At 40.3% G+C, this 22,042-nt stretch overlaps 2 protein-coding genes across 2 annotated transcripts; both read left to right on the top strand.

The window, feature by feature from the left end:
- The first annotated feature begins 1,774 nt into the window (after positions 1 to 1,774).
- On the top strand, positions 1,775 to 11,065 carry LOC136686590 (adhesion G protein-coupled receptor E3-like). The gene is made up of 10 exons (XM_066660482.1): positions 1,775 to 1,898; positions 2,426 to 2,557; positions 3,221 to 3,258; positions 3,356 to 3,451; positions 3,659 to 3,812; positions 3,936 to 4,052; positions 4,153 to 4,343; positions 5,391 to 5,558; positions 9,239 to 9,445; positions 10,810 to 11,065. The coding sequence occupies exons 2-10, from the start codon at positions 2,479 to 2,481 to the stop codon at positions 11,041 to 11,043; spliced, it is 1,284 nt and encodes a 427-aa protein (XP_066516579.1). The 5' UTR covers positions 1,775 to 1,898; positions 2,426 to 2,478; the 3' UTR covers positions 11,044 to 11,065.
- A 75-nt stretch (positions 11,066 to 11,140) lies between these two features.
- On the top strand, positions 11,141 to 12,889 carry LOC136686601 (adhesion G protein-coupled receptor E3-like). The gene is made up of 3 exons (XM_066660496.1): positions 11,141 to 11,251; positions 11,935 to 12,210; positions 12,594 to 12,889. The coding sequence occupies exons 2-3, from the start codon at positions 11,971 to 11,973 to the stop codon at positions 12,684 to 12,686; spliced, it is 333 nt and encodes a 110-aa protein (XP_066516593.1). The 5' UTR covers positions 11,141 to 11,251; positions 11,935 to 11,970; the 3' UTR covers positions 12,687 to 12,889.
- The last annotated feature ends 9,153 nt before the right edge of the window (positions 12,890 to 22,042 follow it).

Genomic DNA, 22,042 nt, shown 5'->3' with positions numbered 1-22,042 from the left:
AGAAAGAAGAAAACAATACCTGTTCAGGTAAGAATACCATTTAACTTCTTAGAAAGAGACTTCCACATCACTGTCCAACAATAGATCGAAAAATGAAAACTATTTAGAAATTAAGAAAGTAAACGTTTTACAACTCTTTTTAACGGTCCATTCTGGAGCTAGTTGTTTTCTCTTCAGACAGAAACAGTGTAGAACCGAGAGATTGCAGAATTTCACAGGAATCTGATTCAGATGAAGAAAAGTAGCCCCATGAGGAAGCGGTTCTCGTTGTTGTTTTTTTGAGCTGAAAAAGGCCAGAACAAACGAATGACCCCATTATCTGAATCCATTTAACCAGTTCAGGACTGCAGTGGGCCCTACCTGGAATCACTGAACGTGAGGCAGGAGCACACACCCTGGAGGGGGCACTACTCCATCAGTTAGACCAGATTCATGATGTAATACAGGTTCAAGTTTGTCATAATGTCACTTCAACACATTTTTAACACAGTGCAGATATAAGCTGCATTCTGACTGTTACAGTGATGATGATTTATTTATTTCATTATTTATTTTATTGTAATATTGAAATACTATTGAATACTGAATTGATATTTTTATTGTTATAGTAGTAATTTATCTTTGGGGTTATTTTAATGTTATCAGACGTTATTGTTATTTCTGTGGAAATACTGGAATATATATATTTTTAAGTGGAACCTTCAGGAAAAATATTATTTGTTTTGCATTTTGTAAAAATAACTTAGACTTTCACACTTCATTCAGAAACAAACAAAACTCAAACTAGCAACACACTGAGTGTTTAATGATACACACAACAAATGTTCAATAGAATATCGCTTCATGGCTTTGGACTAGAGGAGATTTTTGCCATTTAAACAGTGTGTGTTTGTCCATTTCAGATATTAATGAGTGTTTGAGGAATTCCTCTGTCTGTGGTTCCATTGGTTCATGCAAAAACACACCTGGGAGTTACACCTGCATTTGCCCCCAGGGCTACCAGAACCAAGGCAACCAGAGTGCCCCCTGCACCGGTGAGGGGCTGTAGGACTGGAGTTTAAAATGCACACATTGTGATCGCTGTGGAATTTAATCAATTTAAATTAAAATCATGTCTCTAATATTTCACATTGTGAGATTGTTGTCAAATACAGTAACACTATTCAGCTTGCTTCTATCCATGGCTTGCAGCTGTAACAGGGAAAAGACTGAGACAGAGGAATACAGCACTTGTGTCTGTCGTCTCTTACACACCACAACAACACAGGAGTGAAATAAGATGATCACAATAAGACGATGATCTGAGTGTGAATAACTCACTCAAATTCAAACAGAAGAGCAGAGAAACACATTAGAGTCTGACGCTAACAGTTTTCCATTAGATCCTATGATGAAAATACTAATGTGGCTAACTGTTTTACTACACTGTGGGATCCTTTACGCCCCTGACACAAAGAGGCAGTGGGCCCCTGTGATTCTGAGTGCTGTGAGACTCTCTCCAGTGCAGGGAGAGGAACTGTGTATGAGATAAATGTGTTTCCTCTCTGTTTACTTTAGTACTGTGCTCTGAAACCAGACACTCGTTCCCCAATATAGTGCCCACCCCAAAAAAAAAAAAAATCATGTGACTGCAGCTCACGGATACACTTCTATTTGTTTTAATTGATTTTATTCCGTGAAAGTTTCTCATTGCAGTTCTACTACAGAAAGATGTTGGAATACAGAAGAATTTTGCATTTTAATCTGTGTGTGTGTGTCCATTACAGATGTTAATGAGTGTTTGAGGAATTCCTCTATCTGTGGTTCCTTTGGTTCATGCAATAACACACCTGGTAGTTACACCTGCACTTGCCCCCGGGGCTTCTACAAGGAAGGTGACAAGAGTTCCCCCTGCACTGGTGAGGGCCTGTATGGCTGGAATTTAACACTAACACACTGCAGGGGTGATGTCTTGTGAAGTTAAATCATCTTAAATTCTATATATAAATAAATGTCTCTAATATTTCTCACTGTGAGACTGTGGTGAGATACTGTAACAAGATTTAACTTGTTTTATATATAAAGCCCCCCTCAGCTTATATCATCTTATAAGCCTCCCCTCCCCCCAACCCCCCTTTGTGAAGACAGGACAGAGGTGAGAACGAGTTTGTCCATGACGCATCCACACACCCTCATTAACCCTCTGTGTTCCAGCTCAGTCTTTATAGTGTCCGTAAGTTGGGGTCTGTCTCAGAAAACTGGGATAAATTTAGACCAGGTTCTGAAATGTTTCACCTTCACAAAACCAGGCTTAGAGTCATTCTCCTAAAGATCCATCAAAAATATTATCCCTCTGATCGTGGTTTTTGTTTTCTACATTATTTAAACACAGTGTTATTGTATTTACTTTGTGTTCTCTGTTTCTCTCTCTCTCTCTCTCTCTCAGACACTGATGAGTGTAACAGTAAGGAACTAATCTGTGGAGAATATGGATCCTGTATGAACTCACAAGGCAGCTACAGCTGTAAATGTGAACCTGGATACACTAACTACGGAAACAACCAGAGCAAATGCACGGGTAAGAGAAGTGGCAGAAGACTCTGGAGCACAGAGAATATTACAGAAAGATCCTTGACCTGGTTGCTTCAGATAGTGAGCTTCCTCTTTTGGCCTTGGGTCCGCCAATCCTCTTCCTCGTGCTTTGATCCTTGTCCTGCCTGCTTCCCCTGCCACTCTGGCTGCTCCAAGCTCTTCAGCTCGTTTTTCCTGTACCACCAGATCTGTGCACATCCACCACTTTTCAGCTTCTCTTCTTTCTGGCTGCAGTCCTCCTGCTGCGACAGATGTGCAGATTGAACCTTTGACTCTCCTTTACGCCATCTCTAGCTGAACAGGCCTCCAGAATGTCCTCCAGGACCACAGCAGCCCTTTCACTAGTCCTGCTACAAGAGAAACATACTCTTCATTTCTCATCTCCACCACTGATACACAGACATCCTGCACTGCAATGATATCACATTCTCCTGTGTCTCGACTCTGCACTCACTGTTCTCTCTCCCACTTCTTTCTCCTTTGTTTGATTTTTAATCTCTACCCATCAAACACTTCATCTACTCCTGCTCTACAATCACGTCTGAGCTTGCTTCCTGATTTCAGACTTCATGAGCATGGTCCACATAAACAAAATGCTCAAAAGCGTATGTATACCTAATAAAGAAAATTTGTGTGTGTGTTCATGTAGAGCTGAAATGTGATGAAGCCAACACCATACACATGCTGGTAAGTCATCACCTGTCTTTAATTACTCTTAGAAAAGTCAATATATTCAAACCCGTTTCACTCAAAAATGTGATCTCTCTCTCTCTCTCTCTCTCAGGCTGGAGTGGGTAAACTGTTGAGTCTGTTTGTGTCGAGTTGTGAGTCTCTGAGAAATCACACTGCTCCACAGCTCTCAGGAGAGTCTTTACTGCAGGTAACGAGCCTCATTATTTACTACAGACGAAGGCCATTTTTATAGAATACCTATGTGTTTTGTGTTCCTCGTGTTCATGAACACACACGATCAAACTCACCATCCTGCTGCTGTCTGAGCTGAAGTAGTTGTGATAAACCAGGAAATCACAGAAATTTGCAGGACAGAATCGTAACTTAGTGGACCACTGTGTGTGGTGTGATTCAGGACCTGATGAAGGTCAGTGGTGAGGTTGTGTCCAGTGGAAATATCAATGACAGCTCCACGCTGAGTGTGTTCCTCGGAGCAATGGAGGACACCCTCCATCTCATCGGACCCCAGCTCAACGAGTCTGTTACCAGAGTGGAAAACAACATCTCAGGTACACACTCACAGACACACACACACACACCTTTGCTCTGCTGCTTCTGATTTGGTGGGGTGGACATTTCTGTTGTCTGTGAAGCATGTAACACCTAGTTGTCATGGTGATTGTTACACACAGAGGCGTGGCTTGTGGTGAAAAAGGATGTGACTCCGCCCACTGGCAGTGTGACTCTGGGCACCGATGATGTCCATCTGAACATCAGCTGGAAAACTGTAGTGGGGGAACAGTATCCAGGTAAAACACACACACACACACACGTTCTTTTTAATTCACTGTAGGACCAATGCAAAGAACAGAAACAGAGTTAATATCTTTGTCCGGACGCTCTCTTCAGGTTTTGCCTACGTGGGTTTGGTCAGTTATAAAGCTCTGAACTCCACCAACACCTCAGTCGTGGAGGAACCGAACACTGAGAGTAGAACCGCTGAGTACTACCTCAACTCTCCAGTGGTGACAGTCTGTGTCAGCAACATAAAGACAGAACACTTGTCTGAGCCCATTACCTTCACCTTCAAGCACAAGCAGGTAAACACACACACACACACACACACACACACACACACACACACACACACACACACACACACACACTTGCATGTTTTGTATTCAATTTATTTAATTATTTATTATTTAAATTTAAATATTCTTGTAACTAAAAGTATAACAGAGAACAGGTTTGTTGAATTAGACAAATGATAAGTGTACCCATACTTTTAACAGGCTGTGCTTTATGCCTCTGTAATTAACTAATCAGTCATGATTAAAAGTGATTTCCATAGACGGATCTGTCCAGGGGTGGCATGGTGATGCAGCAGGTAGTGTCACAGTCACACAGCTCCAGGGACCTGGAGGTTGTGGGTTCGAGTCCCGCTCCGGGTGACTGTCTGTGAGGAGTGTGGTTCTCCCTGTGTCCGCGTGGGTTTCCTCTGGGTGCTCCGGTTTCCTCCCACAGTCCAAAAACACATGTTGGTAGGTGGATTGTTGCCCTGTGAAGGACTGGCAGGGTGTGTTCCTGCCTTGCACCCAATGATTCCGGCTAAGCTCCGGACCCACAGCGACCCTGAACTGGATAAGGGTTACAGACAATAAATGATTTTTCCAGTGTCCTCAGTGACTGTTTCTGTTTGTACTCATTCATTTTTAATGCTCTTGTTTTCATAGAATTAGCAAAGGCTTTGTCCATGTGCTTTTGTTTTGTTTTCTACCTCCTCCCCATTTCACCTGAGAGCAGTAATTTGTCATGTTTCTAATCACTCTCAGGTGTTTCTGTCTCTTGTCTTGGGTTTTTAAGCCCTATGTTTCCATCCTGTCCTCAGCCTGGTGTTACATGTATTACTCTGCACTGGTTCCCACACCTACCATCCCCATCACCCTACACACCATGTTTCTCCTCACATGCTTTGTTCACTCCACATCTGTGGCCCCTGTCGTCCTTATGCAGCAGGTCTGATCCACAAACACAATTGAACACAGATTCCTTGATTTACCAGCTGCTACAAGAATTCTGAAACATCTGTTTTAACACTGCATGGTATAAGAGTCTCAAACTCATAACTGTTCTCTTCTGTGTAGGAAGATGTCTCTGAGAGTAAACCCTCCTGTGTGTCCTGGAGCAACACTAAATGGACTAAAGATGGCTGTGACCTGCTCCAGTCCAACATCAGTCACAGTGTGTGTTCCTGTGTTCACCTGTCCACCTTCGCTCTCATCATGCAGACAAGACCACGTCCAGATGTTGAAGTAAGAGCAACTGTAGTTGTACGTACAGGAATATATTTTAGATCAATCAGAAGAAATAACATACTTTACAGAGAGATGAAGTGTGCAACAACACACACTAAAGGTAAATGTAACCTGTGTGACTTCTGAGCATTAAATTATAAGAACCTTAGAGCTACCCTGCACCACCAGACTAAGCTCCGAAAAAGTAGAGCAGGTGGAACATGCACCTTTACATTTCTGTCTGTACAGATGTTGGGTTAATGTTTAGAAATGTAAAGGTGCACTCTACACTGGTGAAACACAGAGAGACAAAAACATAAAGGCAGCAACTAAATTAATAAAAAACTAATCTTTCTCCATAATTAAGAGACTGAGTAGGAATCAAATGCTGGATTAAAGCAACAAAACAGCTTTTGTCAAAAATATGTTGAATCTTTGAGAATGTCACGCCACCCTCTCACTCTGTCTCTGAGTGTAACACAGTGTCTATCTCCCAGGATGCCCCGGGGAGTCAGGAGGACTGGAGTGAGAGTTCCTGCACTAATCAGGGACTTAGACTACACTGCCCCTCTCCAGAGTTCTGATACATGGCATGTTTTCATGTGTTATTTAAGTGGTGTGTGGAGAACACTTTCTGTTTGTTAAATATATTTTAGAAAACAAAAGGCTGTGTCACAGAAACATTCTCCAAACTACGACGGAGTTTTAGGGCCACGGCGTTGAAAAAAATAAAGATTCCGAGATTAAAGTCAGAATTCAGAGAAAAAATCTCTGAATAATTGAGTAAAAAGATCTGTATAATTCCGAGAATATAATCAGAATATGTAGAGAAACACTCTTTGGGTTATTATTGATTATAATATGTAGACAGACAGACATGAGTGAGTTGTGAAAGAAGCAGTCAGTGAAGTAACAGTTATTTATTAAACGCATCCACACGACATGACCCCGTCAGTGCAGCCCCTGACTGCGATGCATACGGCTGTAGTCTATTGTACGAGTCCGAGCCGTAACCCGATGGAGCCTCGAGGGCACGTCACAGATCCACTCGCTCTGGATCCAGCATTTTCATGATCATTAATTGTATCATGTGAAACTACATGCCATGGGTTCGTGCACCGATTCAGGGTTAAACACTAATCACACTGTGGTCCTGATGTGGAAGAGAACTGAGTGTTTATTCCTGAAATCTACACCATAGCACGACTTCAGCAACACACTGCATTTCACAGTTACACTGTGTCTGCTCCATTACCGTGCAGCGCATTAATCAGAGAATATTCTCAGAATTCTGACTGTTATCTCGCTCGTGTCAAACATAAAGAAGAGACGGATAAATAATACCTCAACAACGTCCACCACATTTCAGTTCGTGGCTCCAGTAAAACACGGAGGAGCGCTGAAACACCGCGAGTGTGTCCCAGTTCAGCTCTCAACACTGACCACTGGAACACACACATTTTAGGTCTCAAGAAGAAGACTTGTGCAGGGAAAAGAGGACCTCTGCTCTCCGCCGAATGGTTCCAAATTTAGTTCACGAACAGCAATGTGAAATAAGACTGAACTAACAACAGACGGTGTACTGGCGCCATCTTAATTTCTCGCTGTGAAATACGGCCGAATTAACAGCTCCTACTCTACTCCTTTCAACATTAGGAGTCAGTCAGTACGTGCAAATGCCTCTTCTAAGCCAATGCGGTAATAATAATAATAATTATAATTAATAATAATGATGATAATAATATAATAAATATTCCCAGACATGGAGCATATATCAGTCCACTGGCATAAAAAAGCTGGCACACCACTGACTGTAGACCATCATCGGACCACTCAGATTACTGTCCTGTACATGATATAACTCATTATTAATCTCCTCAAACAAATTTTGCATTCACAGAGACTTTTATTCTGGAAAATAAACTAATACAAATATTACCAACAACATTGAGAGATGTAATAATGAGAATAAGCCTGATATGAAATGGTTATGATAAAAAACCAAAGGGTTTGATTATGTTTCCCTGTATTTTTGTGGATAAGATATTCACAATATTTTAAAACACAATCCTTCAGCTGAGGGCCAAAATAAATCTCACTCTGCCTGCTACAATTCAGCTGACTAGTTCTGATACATCAACCCTTCTGGGACCAAACTGATATTAACACAGGACCCAACATTTCATCAGGAATTTTCCTCAGAGACATAGTGAATTAGTCAAATCTAAAACATCTGAGATTGGTTTGGGCTTGAGTGAATACATGAGCAGAAAAAGGTGTCACATCTGAATAAGACTACACTTATATATGTTTATTCATGATTTAAAATCTAATTATTAATGTGGTTCGTTAGGTTGTAAATACATTAAATGTCAAGATCAAGAGAGTTTTATTGTCAATTCTGCATATGTACAGGACATACAAAGGATGGACATTACATTACTCTCCTCTCCAAGATGCAGTAACATTTAACAAAAAATAGACTAAATTCAACTAAGCTAAGTATATAAATAAACAGAAGACAAGTGCAGGACATACGATACCAACAGCTCACTGATAGACATACATGAGACAATTGGACACTGACTGGAGACAATAACCTGATTTGGAGGTAGGATAATGGATGTACAAGGCAGAGTAGACAATAGTGCAAGATAAACGTATGACAACTAAATAATGTGAACAAATGTATACAGTTCTATTGAAAAAGTCACATGTCATTAGTAATCAGTTATAACACACAGAAGGGAAGGGTAACAGTGACCTGCTCTTTGCCAAATAGTGAACCCACATCAGTCTACAGTTAAACCTCAGATCTCGCTGAATACTGACCACACTTTATATTCTCCATCAGGTGAAATGAACCCATATTTGTTAATAAGTTTGGTTTGGTTGTAAATCTTGACACAAGCTTGTGGCGAATAAAGCTGTACCAATGTTTGCAAACGAGGATGAACACGTGTACCAACACAACATACAAATAAATATATGTAAATCATGCTTTATTTTGTATTTAAAAATATGATCTATTTGTTGGTTAAGTGCAATATATTAGACAAGAGTTCTGTATTTATCTGAAAGTGACTTATGCGTTTTATAACAATCACCTTTTTACTTTTAAAGCACACTGTATTAGTTGTGTTTTGGATTGTACACTATTTTTTGTTTTTTATTATTATTTATTTATTTTTATTTTACAAATATGACATTTAAAGAATATCCTAAGTTATGAAATTTTAGCAGTTAATTAGCTCCTGTGCTTTATTTTTCATGTAAATCAGCCTTAAGCTCTGACGAGGAGAGTTAGGGCTATAAAATAAATGATTTATCATCATCATCATCATCATCATCATTATTATTATTATTGTTAGTAGTAGTAGTAGTAATACTCACCATTAAAAATCTCTCAGATAAAGATTCATTCATTCATTATCTGCAACTGCTTATCCAATTCAGGGTCGCGGTGGGTCCAGAGCCTACCTGGAATCATTAGGCGCAAGGCGGGAATACACCCTGGAGGGGGCGCCAGTCCTTCACAGGGCAACACAGACACACACACATTCTCAGATAAAGATTCCTTCAGTTAATTTGTAAAGAAAAAAAAAAAAGAAAAAAAAATACAATCTTCACCACCAGCAGTAATCCACATGAGGAGGTTCTCGTCTGTTATAACAGTTTCCTGAGTGTTGTTTCTTCAGAACAATACCGTGATGATGGTGATTGGGATCCTAGCTGTATCAGTGGGGCTGGTGTTCCTGACCTTATCCCTGGTGACCTTTGTTAATTATCAACGGAGCCCAAGACTGACCAACACCGCTCTGATCAACCTGTGTTTAACCCTGCTGCTGGCTCACCTCCTCTTTCTGCTCACACAGATATTCCTGCGTTACATAAAACCTCTGCAGGTGAGTGGAATTACCCTTTTAACGGCAGGGGCAGCTTTCCAAAAATGTTTAGGCTGCTGGAGGGAAGGAATGGTACACATTGCCATATGAAGTAAGCTGTCATACTTTTGATAGATACTAACCACTGTAGACAAAGGACATCCCACAAGACCTGTCTTTTTGGAGACACTCTGTATACAGCAACACAAAGAGAGGCTGAAGGCTAAGAACATACCTCACTGTTGCTTATCCTCACTTACCAGCAACCAGCCATAAACATTATGTTCATTTATTGTAAGCTCTAAGACCTGCATTCTTCTAAATTTACCAGGCAGTATATCAAGCTCATAGTAAATAAATATTGGCCCCAATATCACTGTCAGGATCATGGGGGGTGGACTGACGGAGCGGACGCACACGCTAAAGCACAGAAAGTTTAATTATGAAAAATAACAAGACAAAGATACTTTTAACAAAAGACAAGAAACGGGGATCCAAGCAGGCTAAACGGGAAACGGGGAGCTAAACAGGACTAATGGGACAGACAGACTAAAGAACTAAACGACAGAGGAAATACAACGACAACGTGGAAACCAGTAACGGAGAAACTTTACAGAGACAGACTAGAGAACACGACAGACTTGACATGGTACAAAGAACGAGTGAGAACGAGGACGAAAACAATACAAAGAACGAATGACCAACAAACAGGAAGTGCAGGAAGGGGACACTGACGAGATGCACCTGAGACAGATAACAAGGGGGCAGGGTAACAAATGAGACGAGGAGGCGGAACAAAGGCGGAGACTAGAACATAAACAAACATAGCCATGTGCTAAAAGAGCACATGGCCGGGGGAAAACGGACTTGACGAGACGAGGGCGTGACAATCACTGTGCTTTATTATTAATAGTCAGTAATTATCAGCATCAGCCCTGAAAGTGCAGAGGTCGACCCCTACATTTAAAGGAACATTATGTAATATTTTTTACTTTAGAATTATAGTTTCAAAATGATGGTGATGCTCCACTGACCTGTAATAGCCAGAATAGAGTCTCACTTATTTCTACTCTGCGTTCAGCACTGCAGAAACTGCACTATGCAAATTTTGAAGGAGGGTGATCTCCAAAGAAAAACTCGGTTAATGTCTTTCCTCAAGTTCTCACGCCAGACAAAAATTTGTATTTTGAATATTGCCTGTCAGTTTTGTACGATGACATTATATCAGGTCGTACCACAGCCTGCTGGGCCGACATCGACTGTCACCAGCTGTTCCATTAGACTTACTTTAAATTACCTGCTTAGGTGCTCTGTTAGGTTCTTGCCACTAACTCTTTTCTGCTCTATGTCTCTCTCTCTCTCTCTCTCTCTCTCTCTCTCTCCAGGTGTTGTGTGCAGTGCTGGCAGGTGCTCTACACTTCCTCTTCCTCTCTGCTTTTGTGTGGATGTTCATTGAAGCTGTGCTGCTCTTCCTTCTTGTGAAGAACCTCACTAAGTTAAGATCAAAGAAGGAGGGGCTTAACTGGAAATACCTGGTTCTGATTGGATACATTATTCCTCTGTTGGTGGTGGGTGTGTCTGCTGGACTAGTTCCTAAAGGATACGGCAGTAAACAATGAGTGTGGACTGGGTGGGGTTCTCTTCTATAAGGGATGAAGCTCAGTTAATGGAGTTTAATTTTGAGAAAGACTTCATCAAAATAACTGAAGTAAAACGGGTATCACATCTGTGAATGTGTTTTTTTTTTCTTGTCATTGTAGGTGCTGGCTTAAGACAGATGAAGGCTTTGTGTGGAGTTTTCTGGGGCCTGTTTGTGTCATTCTCACTGTAACTAAATCATATCTAAACATTTTAATTTTCTTTTGGTTTTTGAGAGCAGGGGTCTATAATGAATCAGCCATGTATAAAGACATATGTGTCAAATCAAAACTGATTTTCTGAATCATTTTCATGAAAGAAGCAAGTACACAGATCACAATGGCAAGTGCATAACAAAAATTCAAATGACAAAAAGTAGAGGTGTATAAAATCATGAACACAGACAGGGAACACCTGGAGACAGTTACTGGGTGTGGCTAGAGGAAGATGAGTGACAAAGTGATTTAGTGCTTTAAGTCTTATTTGTGGGGGACACTCAGCATTGTTATTCTTCTCCTTATTTCATTGTCCAACGTGTGAAAAGGAAAACTCGACTAGACAGACAGCTATCCCAGAATAATAAGTGCTGGGGTGAGAACTTTAGGGTTAATCCCATTTCTTAGTTTTACACCTACCCTTTGTTTTCAAATGTCACCTTGCCCCTTATATAGTAGTTAAAAGATGAAGTGGTTAAAATCCTCCCCTATGGAACAAGCACATTAAACTAAGGTAATACACTGGTTGGTAGTTTATAAAAGAGAAAAGGAGAAAATGGTTTCTTTGGTCACTTGCACTACCATCTTTCCATTGATTCACAAGGGTCTCATAGCCCTTTGTTTGAAATGTGTTTGTGATTTTTTTCTCCTTTTCAGGCCAACACACTTCTCTTCCTGAGCATCTTGATCATCATGACCTCAACTCTGAAAAAAGTGACGAGTGAAAGTCTGAAAACCAAATGCACTGAGCGTGACCAGCGACTCTGTAAAAGTGTGTTGCTGAAAACCATGCTCCAGTTCATCATCCTCGGCTGCCCCTGGGTCCTGGGTCTCTTCATGGACGGCAGTAAGGTGTTGGAGATGATCTTCCTGCTCCTCAACTCCCAGCAGGGAACATTCATCTTCCTCATCCACTGTGTCTTCAACCAAGAGGTCTGTCTTTATCTGCTCCACCTTAGGGTCAATCCCACTGACCCACCATTTCCCAACAAACACCAGCATTACCCTGTTACCATCTGTGTGTTAGGATGATGAATGAGGAATGTAGAGTAATAATTCATCCAACAGTCACAAACATTATAGCGAAGGAATGAAATGAATTCATTTAAACACTTCCTAAAAGCCTCCAACATTATGTAATGTTACATTTATCAATATTATATTCATATCCCATTTACGTTATAGAACCTAGCAAAAGACTATAGTTGTGTCCCTAATACACCTGAGGTCACAAAAGATCAAATTTTTCCTTCATGATCAATTTTAAAATTTCCTCATTCTCACTCTGATGCCTCTCTGTTTTCTTCTACTTCCAGGTGAGGCTATTGTATGTGAAGTGGTGGCGAACTCTCTGTGCAACCCATACTCCAAAAACTGAAGATCCTGAAACCACAACATCACAGTTATAGATTTATTGAGCATATTCAGGTTTAATCTGTTTATTTCAGTGTAATTGGATTATTGAGAATCTTACTAGTTTTATATCAGAGTAAATTCATAATGTTTCATTGTCTGTGACCGCTTATCCCATTCAGGGTCGCATTGGGTCCAGAGCCTACCTGGAATCACTGGGTGCAATTTTTAATCATTATAATTCATAAACTGTTTTAACTGCTGAAGTCTTTTGAATAAAAATAAAACGGTTTTGAATTAGACCACATTATTCCATGATTTAAATCCAATTTTAAAACACTTTCAAGCATTCAATCATTGCAAGGTTTTGGTTGAATGGTTGAATTTTAGATTGTCAAGCTGCTGTCACTTAATGGTTGATGAGGCGTCTGGGATGGCTTTTAATGCTTTTACTTTTAATGCTTGGTATATGTAGCGTAGTAACAGTATTTAAGTTAGTTATGTTTAATGATGATTATCACTTATAATAATTACTATTGTTATTATTACTGAATTTAGATGACAACAATATTAATAATTTATCAGAGATTGAAATACTGTCAACGCTAGGGGTGAGTTTTCAGGATTTTCAGACTCTTAGGAATAGACTCCACACACCGTATCATTTCAAATAATGGAAACACTTTATTAAGAGGAATGATAATAAGTTGATAAACATAGCACACTCATCAAAATCTCACGCAATCAACGCAGGTGAAACCAGTTCGAATTTAATAATTGGCTAGGCTATATGATTTGTGAACAATAGGTGTTGTTAAATGATTTAATTAATATTTAAATTTATCAAGAAACTTCATTAGACATCAGCTTCTAAAAATGAGGAATTTTATGCTTGCTTACTTACTTTTGTCGCAACTCCACCAATCGATGGGTACAGCAGTACGTTGAGGTGATTGTAGAGAGGCCAGCCTGGCTCCTGCAGTTCTGTTAGTGGGAGCGTTGAGGCTGGGTCAGCGTAGGAGTCTCACTTACGAGGCAGGCCGCTTCAGGCGCCCTCAGAGTTGAAGAATTTCCTCTGGCTCGCTGTCCTGATTGGGATTCTCTTCCAGAAGGAAGAGGCATCAGAATAAAAGCTCGCTGTTTCCTTAATTCACAGAAGCGATGTCCTCCAAAGTAAATAACTAATACTAATTTCAAATTTCCAACTAATTTCAGCAGTGGCTCTTATTCTGGCCAAAATAAGTTTCACCTGCTTTATTAGTTTGTTCATTCCAGATCCTACCTGGAATCATTGGGCACAAGGCGGGAATACACCCTCGAGGGGGCGCCAGTTCTTCACGGGGGCAACACAGACACACACAGACATTCAAACCTACGGACACTTTTTGAGTCGCCAATCCACCTACCAACGTGTGTTTTTGGGCTGTGGGAGGAAACCCACGCGGACACGGGGAGAACACACCAACTCCTCACAGACAGTCACCCGGAGCGGGAATCGAACCCACAACCTCCAGGTCCCTGAAGCTGTGTGACTGTGACACTACCTGCTGCGCCACCGTGCCGCCCTTCACCTGCTTTATTATTTATAAAATTAAACTTGGATTGGGCTACAAAACAACGAACACAAATTAAAAGTTGAAAGTTACTGACAGAGCTAATCGACCTTTTCACCGTTTTAACTTCTGTATTGCAATGCTAACTGACACAAAGCATCCCCTGTTAGTTCACATGAAAAGTCTTTTAAGAGTCTTGGGAGAGTCGGCTCCGTCAGCGTAGAGGGGAAAAGCATAGAGAAACAGGGAAAAAAAACGAGAGAGAGGGAGTCCAAAAGCCGAGCGACTCATTTTTCATAGGTGGTGCGGTCACGCCCACTTGGGATGTCGCCGTTCTCCGATTGGTTCCTGGGTTTGGGGAGTCCATGTGACCGTCTCAAGTTCCAGAGAAATAAAAATCACTTATGGTTTGGCGAAAATAGAACATCCTAGAATTAATACTTCGTACATACCTGAATATAACATAATGGGTATACTGGAGTATATTATCATATATATATATATATATAGGTGGTAATATACTCGAGATATCTCGAGTATATTACCACCTATTGTAGATGTTAGAGATTAATTAATTCTTCTAAATTGAGACAGGAATCTTTCTTCGTGATTAAAACATTAATTCACATCACTCGATTAGTTAGTAGACAGTCACCTGAGAATAACAGAGGACAACATTAATAACACATTGCATAATACATGCTTAGCTTCAGCAGAAACATATGTCCAAGATGATTCTTTTTTGAGATAAGGAAATATGATTAGGGTGGCATATGATTTCACAAATGTCCACTTGGTGGCACTTTTGGTCCATGCTGTTTGTCTAGTTTGAACTCGACTCAAGGTCGACTCAAGGTCACCATTAGGCTGTGCTCAGGGCCATCTGCCGATCTTGCGATAAGAAATATTCAAAGAAACCTTGTCACGCCCTCGTCCTGTCATGTCTGTTTTCCCGGCCATGTGCTCGCTCTCAGCACATGGCTCTGTTTGTTGTTGCCCTAGTCCCGCCTTTGTTCCGCCTCCTCGTCTGTGTCTCATTTGTTACCCTGCCCTCTCATTAGCTGTCCCAGGTGTTTCTTGTCTGTGGTGTGCATTTAAGTTCCCTTGTCTCTGTGTGTGTTTGTTGGACATTCCGTGTTTGCATGTCTGTCTTGTTGGTGCTTTGATTCAGTCCATGTTTGTATGTCTGTCTTGGTTCTTTGATTGGTTCACCTCCATGTGTATCTGTCTGGTCTATCTGTTTCTCTGATGTACTTTTGTGTTCCCATTAGATTTGTCTGTTTTAGCTTTCTGTCTAGATTTGTCTGTTTAGCTCTCTGTCCAGTTTTTGTCTGTTTAGCTCTCTCTGTTCAGGTCTCTGTGTAAGCTCTCTTTATCAAGGTTTGTCTCTTTAGCTATCTGTCTGTCTAGCTCCCTCTGTTTAGGTTTAGTCTGTATCTGTCTCTTTAGTCTAGGTCTCTGTTTAAGTCTGCCTGTCTAGGTCCTTCTTTGTCTAAGTATGCTGTTGTGTGATCCAAGTCTGTCTGTCTTTGTTTTGGTATCTTTTGTTTAAATAAACATCACTGTGTTTTAGCAAGTGCGTCCGCCTTTGTCAGTCCGCCCCGTGATCCCTGACAAACTTGTGATGGAGAAAACACGGTTTAGAGGCTCAGTCTCCTCGTGCACATCATAAAGATGTCAGAGAAGATGATGATGGTGGTATGAAAAGAAAAGAATGCTTAAAACAGGTGAAACAAGCTTGCTGGTAAATTGGCATGGACCATACAAGGTCTTGTACCAAATCAACTAGACCACTCATGAACTGTTGGACACTATAAAAACTGTAGGATATCAGTCATTCCACATAAACATGCTTTGACCACAGAGAGAGAGCAAGAACAAAGCTGAGCAGTCGGAGGGGAGAGTGAGTGTGTGGAGCAGTGTCTAGACCACCTGAGATCAGAACCAAAGGAGGAGCTACAGAATATCATTCGCAAGAATCTCATCAAAGAGGAGCCTGGGAGTCCTTGAACAGCTATGTCTAAGCTTTCAATTATTCTGTATTTGTTTATTATCAGCAGCTGTTTCTCTCAAATTCACAACCATGCAAGACTCCACACTCTTTAACATCGATGAAGCAACAAACAAAACCATGATGTCCCCTGTGGTTTCTGTCACACTGCTGAGAACCAACATCACACAGTTCACCAAACCAGTCAATCTCACCCTGAAACATACTGCAGTGAGTTATTACTTTTCTAATGCACAGGTATCCAGCTTTATCCACAAAGGGCCAGTGCAGCTGCAGGTCTTCATTACAACACAGGATCTCAGCTGATCAGGTGTTTAGACAAAGACCAACTGGAAAGAAGTGTTGGGTTTGATGACCAAAAAGCTGCAGCAACCAGTGCAAACAAAATTTGTCATTTTAAAATTTACCTCTGCTTTGCTTTCTTTAAATTCTGACAACACACAGAAGACAAAAGCAGTAGATTCCTTAATCGATAAGCAAAGGCTTTTGAACTCACCTGTGCCTTAAACCCCTTACCTGTAGAAAGGAAGCATCACTCATGTTGAAGTTATCAGTTATATTGCAGACTCTGGATTGAAGGTATGCGTTCTCCAAATTCAGTTTACTTGTCTTCTCTGCTATCCTCAGATTCTTCTCCTTCTTTTCAGTGATATTCTTTATCTTCTTTACACCTGTTGCACACACTCATCCAGTCACTCACTCACACACACACAACTGTGGGTTTATCAGATCAAGTAGTATTGATGTTTTCAGCTGTGCATGAACTATTTAGATGTCATGATATGATAATTCTGCTTCACATGTTTAGTTATTGATTCAATAATAAATTGATTAAATATTCATTTATATTGTTGCAAATGCTTTACTGTAATGGAATAAATAAGTATTATATGTCTGCGTTGTGGGTGCTCCGGTTTCCTCCCACAGTCCAAAAACACACGTTGCAGGTGGATTGGCGACTCAAAAGTGTCCGTAGGTGTGAGTGAATGTGTGTGTGTGTGTGTGTCTGTGTTGCCCTGTGAAGGACTGGCGCACCCTCCAGGGTGTATTCCCGCCTTGCGCCCAATGATTCCAGGTAGGCTCTGGACTCACCGCGACCCTGAATTGGATAAGCGGTTACAGATAATGAATGAATGAATGAATGTCTGCATTGTGACTGCACATATGATTTATTTTGTTTGTTTAATCAATTTTTATTTTATTACTCTTCTCACTTTTTTCAAGAAAAATAGACAGAACACACAGACAATTCATTTTACATTATTTGGTCAAGTCTTTTTTATTGTGTCACATGAGGCCATCACTCAGAACAAACTGCCCATTCCATGTAATAAATATTAAAATTCTAATTAAAATCAGCACAAATCATTTATAATTACAAAAATCATTGTTTTCTTAAAAAAATAACTAAATTATGCATCCTCCGTGTGCAAGCACAGTGGCCAATAAAGTGATTCTAATTTTAAGTATTTTCTCATAAACTAAAAAAGGTGTGTGAGCTTATTAACAAATTTAATTAATTGGAAATATATTCAAAGAGATATGGATGTGGATGTGGATGAATATCCATTCAATAATCCTATAATGACTCTTATCTTCTGCACAACATTCTTGATTAATATCCCTGATTATTGGTTATTGTCAGCAATGTTCCTCAATAATGACACTAGGTTGTAATTCTGTCATTATATTATTTACATTCATTCAGGATTCAGGATTGAATTAAGTCTGGAGTCTACCCGGAATCACTGCGCACAAGGCGGGAACACACCCTGGAGGGGGAGCCAGTCCTTTACAGGGCAACACACACTCACACATTCACTCACTCACACACACACACACCTATGGACACTTTTGAGTCGCCAATCCACCTACCGATGTGTGTTTGGACCATGGGAGGAGACCGGAGCACCTGGAGGAAACCCATGCGGGCACGGGGAGAACACACCAACTCCTCACAGACAGTCACCCGGAGCGGGGCTGGAGGTATATATAATGAATGGTACAAATTTAAACTGTAAAAGTGACTTATGTTTTTAACTGATCTATTGCAGACTCAGTGTGGATTGTTTCTTCCAGAAATAAACATATTCCAGATTGTATCATAAAAAGAGAAAAAATTATCCACATCATAAAATTGTTTACATTTATTTGTAATAAATTTGTAATAAAATTTTACTGTGTAGCCCTGATTTTCATTCCTATTGGAAAAAGCTTGTATCTTTACATTTGAATCATATAAAAAATGTAACTAAATAAAATGATACCGCTTTAAAATAAGACTACAGTTTCATTCATTCTCTGTAAGCTTTAGCCAATTCAGGGTCGCGGTGGGTCTGGAGCCTACCCAGAATCACTGGGCGCAAGGCGGGAACACACCTTGGAGGGGGTGCCAGTCCTTCAGACTACAGTTTAATAAAATGTAATAATTGGCTTAAAACTTGTTTAAAACAAACATTTTTACAATTTTTGTCATTTTGGCCTTTTTCCTATTTCTTAATATGACTTTATACTTATCTATTACTATGATCCTTTCCCACACTCTGTATTTAATGTTCCCCAGATGTGTGTGAAAGTCCAGCTGTGGGTCCAGCACCCTGTAACGAGTTCTAAAGATCCAAACACAAACAGTCACACAGGGACACCAAATATACTGAACAAACATATAAACACAGCACTTTGTTTTGCTCCCATTTTTCATGAGCTCACCTTAAAGATTTAAGACTTTCTCTATGTTCACAACAGGCCTTTTTTCCCTTGAATATTGTTCACATATTTGTCTAAATCTGTGTTAGTGAGCACTTCTCCTTTTCTGAGGTAATCCATCCACCTCACAGGTGTGTCATATCAGGAAACTGATTGCATACATTTTACAGTAGAAACAATGACTACTTTAATATTACATAATGTCAGGACTGCGGGGCGGACGCAAATGCAATAACACAGACTTTTTATTTAAACAATAGATTACAAAACAGATAGACAAACTAGGACAACATGACAGGAACCTTAGATAAAGAAAGACCTAGACAAAGAGAGACTTTGAAATAATGACAGAGAGACATGGACAGAAAGAGAGAGAACTGGACAAACAGGGAGCTGGACAGAGAGAGCTAAACAGACAGAGGGAGCTAAAGAGGCTAAACTAGAACACAGAGAGCTAAACAAACTAAATTAGAACTAAACAGAGTAATGCAAATAGACAAACCAAACAAGCTCACAAAGCAAATGGCAGAAACAGACAGATACACAGGGATGTGAATCAAATAGAAAAACAGACAAGCAAACATGGAATGTCCAACTTAAATGCACACCACAGACAAGGAACACCTGGGACAGATAACGAGGAGGAGGAACAAAGGTGGGACTAGGGCAGAGACACGACAACAACAAAGAGCCATGTGCTATGTGAGCACTTGGTGGAAAAAACAGACAAGACAAGGCCAGGGCGTGACAGATGCCCCCTCCTAGACACGCAATTTCCGGGGTGCGTAAACCTAGAACCCCCAGGAGCAGGTGCAGGAGAGGAGCAACGAAAACAAGATGAACTTACGAATTTTCCACAAAGACACAAAGATAAGAGTCATCGCTCTGTCGATTTTTTGCTTTATGATGCAAGCTGAGATCTGAGTTACGAATCAGTGCGCTTATGCCACCTGCCACAAGGTGGGCCAGCAAGCGTTCAGTTCACCTGGTTACCTTGCCGTGCAAGCATCTCCGTTGTACCACTGTTCTTTGTAGCATTGTACCATTAAGTGTGTAACGAGTAAGTTATAGTAAGTGATAGAGCACAACATGAATAACTCCCCCAATCTCCTCCACCTCCACCAGCATCTTCATCTGATCTTCAAGGTAAATACACTTAATAGAACCAGTTTATTTCTTAACATTCTCTTTAATTATGTAATATATTTGTATGCATTTTGTTTTTTATAAAGTACATTTTTCGTATTTAAAAACAAAAAAATTGGTCTGGTTTTTGAGGGTCTGGAACAGATTAATCACATTTCAACTTATTGTAATAGGGGAAATTAATTTGATATACAAATTAAATTCGTAAGTTAAGGTTGTACTGTACACTACAGAAATTTACAACTAACTATTAGGTATCTTGAAATGTGACTTGATTAGGAAGGTTTGACAGTCGAAATATATTTAAGTTTTTAAATGTAAAATCACCACAGCATGGCACACTGGCAGCATTATTGTCTCTTTCATACAGCCCAAGGCTGTCCCTCATAAGTTGGTAGGTGAATTGGCTCAGTAAAATTGTCCACAGAGTGTGATGCCCTATGATGGGTTTTTACCCTTGCGTGGCTTGCAGCTCATGAAAACCAGAAGTCTTGTATCTCTTGCTTCGATTTTTATTTTGTTTAATTTTAGACGTGGCAATATATTGTGTCAATGTGGGACTGTTTTCATGTGCTTTTAGAGCTAAGTACTCAGTGCCGAATCTAAAGATGGATGTTGGAGTTGATGTGGACAAGCATATTGGGAACCTTAGATACAACGTGTGGGAGAAGATGAAGGACATCATAGAATGATCCAAATCGCATCAAGCGACACAATTAAAATAAAACCAAGGAAAAATAAACCTGACCTGTCAACGACAGCGTCATAAATCACAATGATTTTCAATTAATCACAACTTGTTAGCACTTATTAGCACTTTCTGTAACATTAACCATGTTTACAATTGAATGAAGAGTCGTTTAACGCTACTCTTTAGAGTTTAAACATTCACCATTTCACTCATATTCTTAATTTACAATATAAACAATTTCTTTAATCGCCCTTAGGAACATTTTACTCGCACTAAACTCATGGAACTGCAAATTAACTATAGACAGAGAAAACAGTTTGCTCATCGATCTCACAAGAGGACAGCGCAGCAGCACAAAAATGGCGCCGCCTCTAATCTAACTTTCTTTTTTCAGCAAATCTCTGTCTTCTTTGTTCAATAAGCCCGCTCAACACTGAAACTGCAGCCGGAAAAGAGAGAGCAAGGCCCGCAGTGGGTGGGACAATACGCCGTTTGACAGCAACCCATTGGCCAAGAGCGATACCCCTTTTCAGAACTTCAGTTAACTATTAACCAACAACTCTTTTTGTGTTTTACAAGATCAAAAATATTTTTTTAGTTACAACCATAGTTAACTGTGGGTTACATAATTGTGCCCTAGAAAGCACAATGCATACACCGACCACTTGAGGGAGCCTCTACAACACGTCTTCAACGTGTCGATCCTGCATCAAACTGAGACTTGATGTGGAGGTGGTCAGGACCTTCAAATATCTTAGAGTACATTTGAATGACAAGCTGGACTTGTCAGTGAATACTGACTTCCTCTACAGGAAGGGACAGAGCAGGCTTCACTTCCTGAGGAGACTCAGGTCCTTCAGAATCTACCAGAAACTCCTGCAGATGTTCTACCAGTCTGTGGTAGCCTGTGTTGTCTTCTGTGCATTAGTATGTTGGGGAAGCAGCATTAAGAAGAGGAATGCCAGGCGACTCGACAGACTGGTGAGGAAAGCTGCTTCTGTTCTGAAAACAGAGCTGGAGTCTCTTACATCAGCGACAGAGAGAAGGGTCCTCAGTAAACTGCTGACCATCATGGACAATGCTGACTATCCTCTGCACAGTTCCATCATCAGGCAGAGGAGCTCATTCAGTGGCAGAATGCTGTCCTAGTCCTGCTCCACACTGTAAAATTTTCACCTAAAATAAGAATTGGTTGCTGTCAAATTAATGATATGCTACTGTGGTAAAAATGTACAGCTAAATAATGTGAAACCCTTAAATTAATGACATCATACTATTGTAACAATGTAATTCATGACTTTTCTT

This window comes from Hoplias malabaricus, chromosome 2 (assembly GCF_029633855.1).
Source record: "Hoplias malabaricus isolate fHopMal1 chromosome 2, fHopMal1.hap1, whole genome shotgun sequence".
In the NCBI taxonomy this organism is placed as follows: Eukaryota; Metazoa; Chordata; class Actinopteri; order Characiformes; family Erythrinidae; genus Hoplias; species Hoplias malabaricus.
The sequence above is the reverse complement of the archived record's forward strand: the minus strand, read 5'-3'. Positions and strand labels throughout refer to the sequence as shown.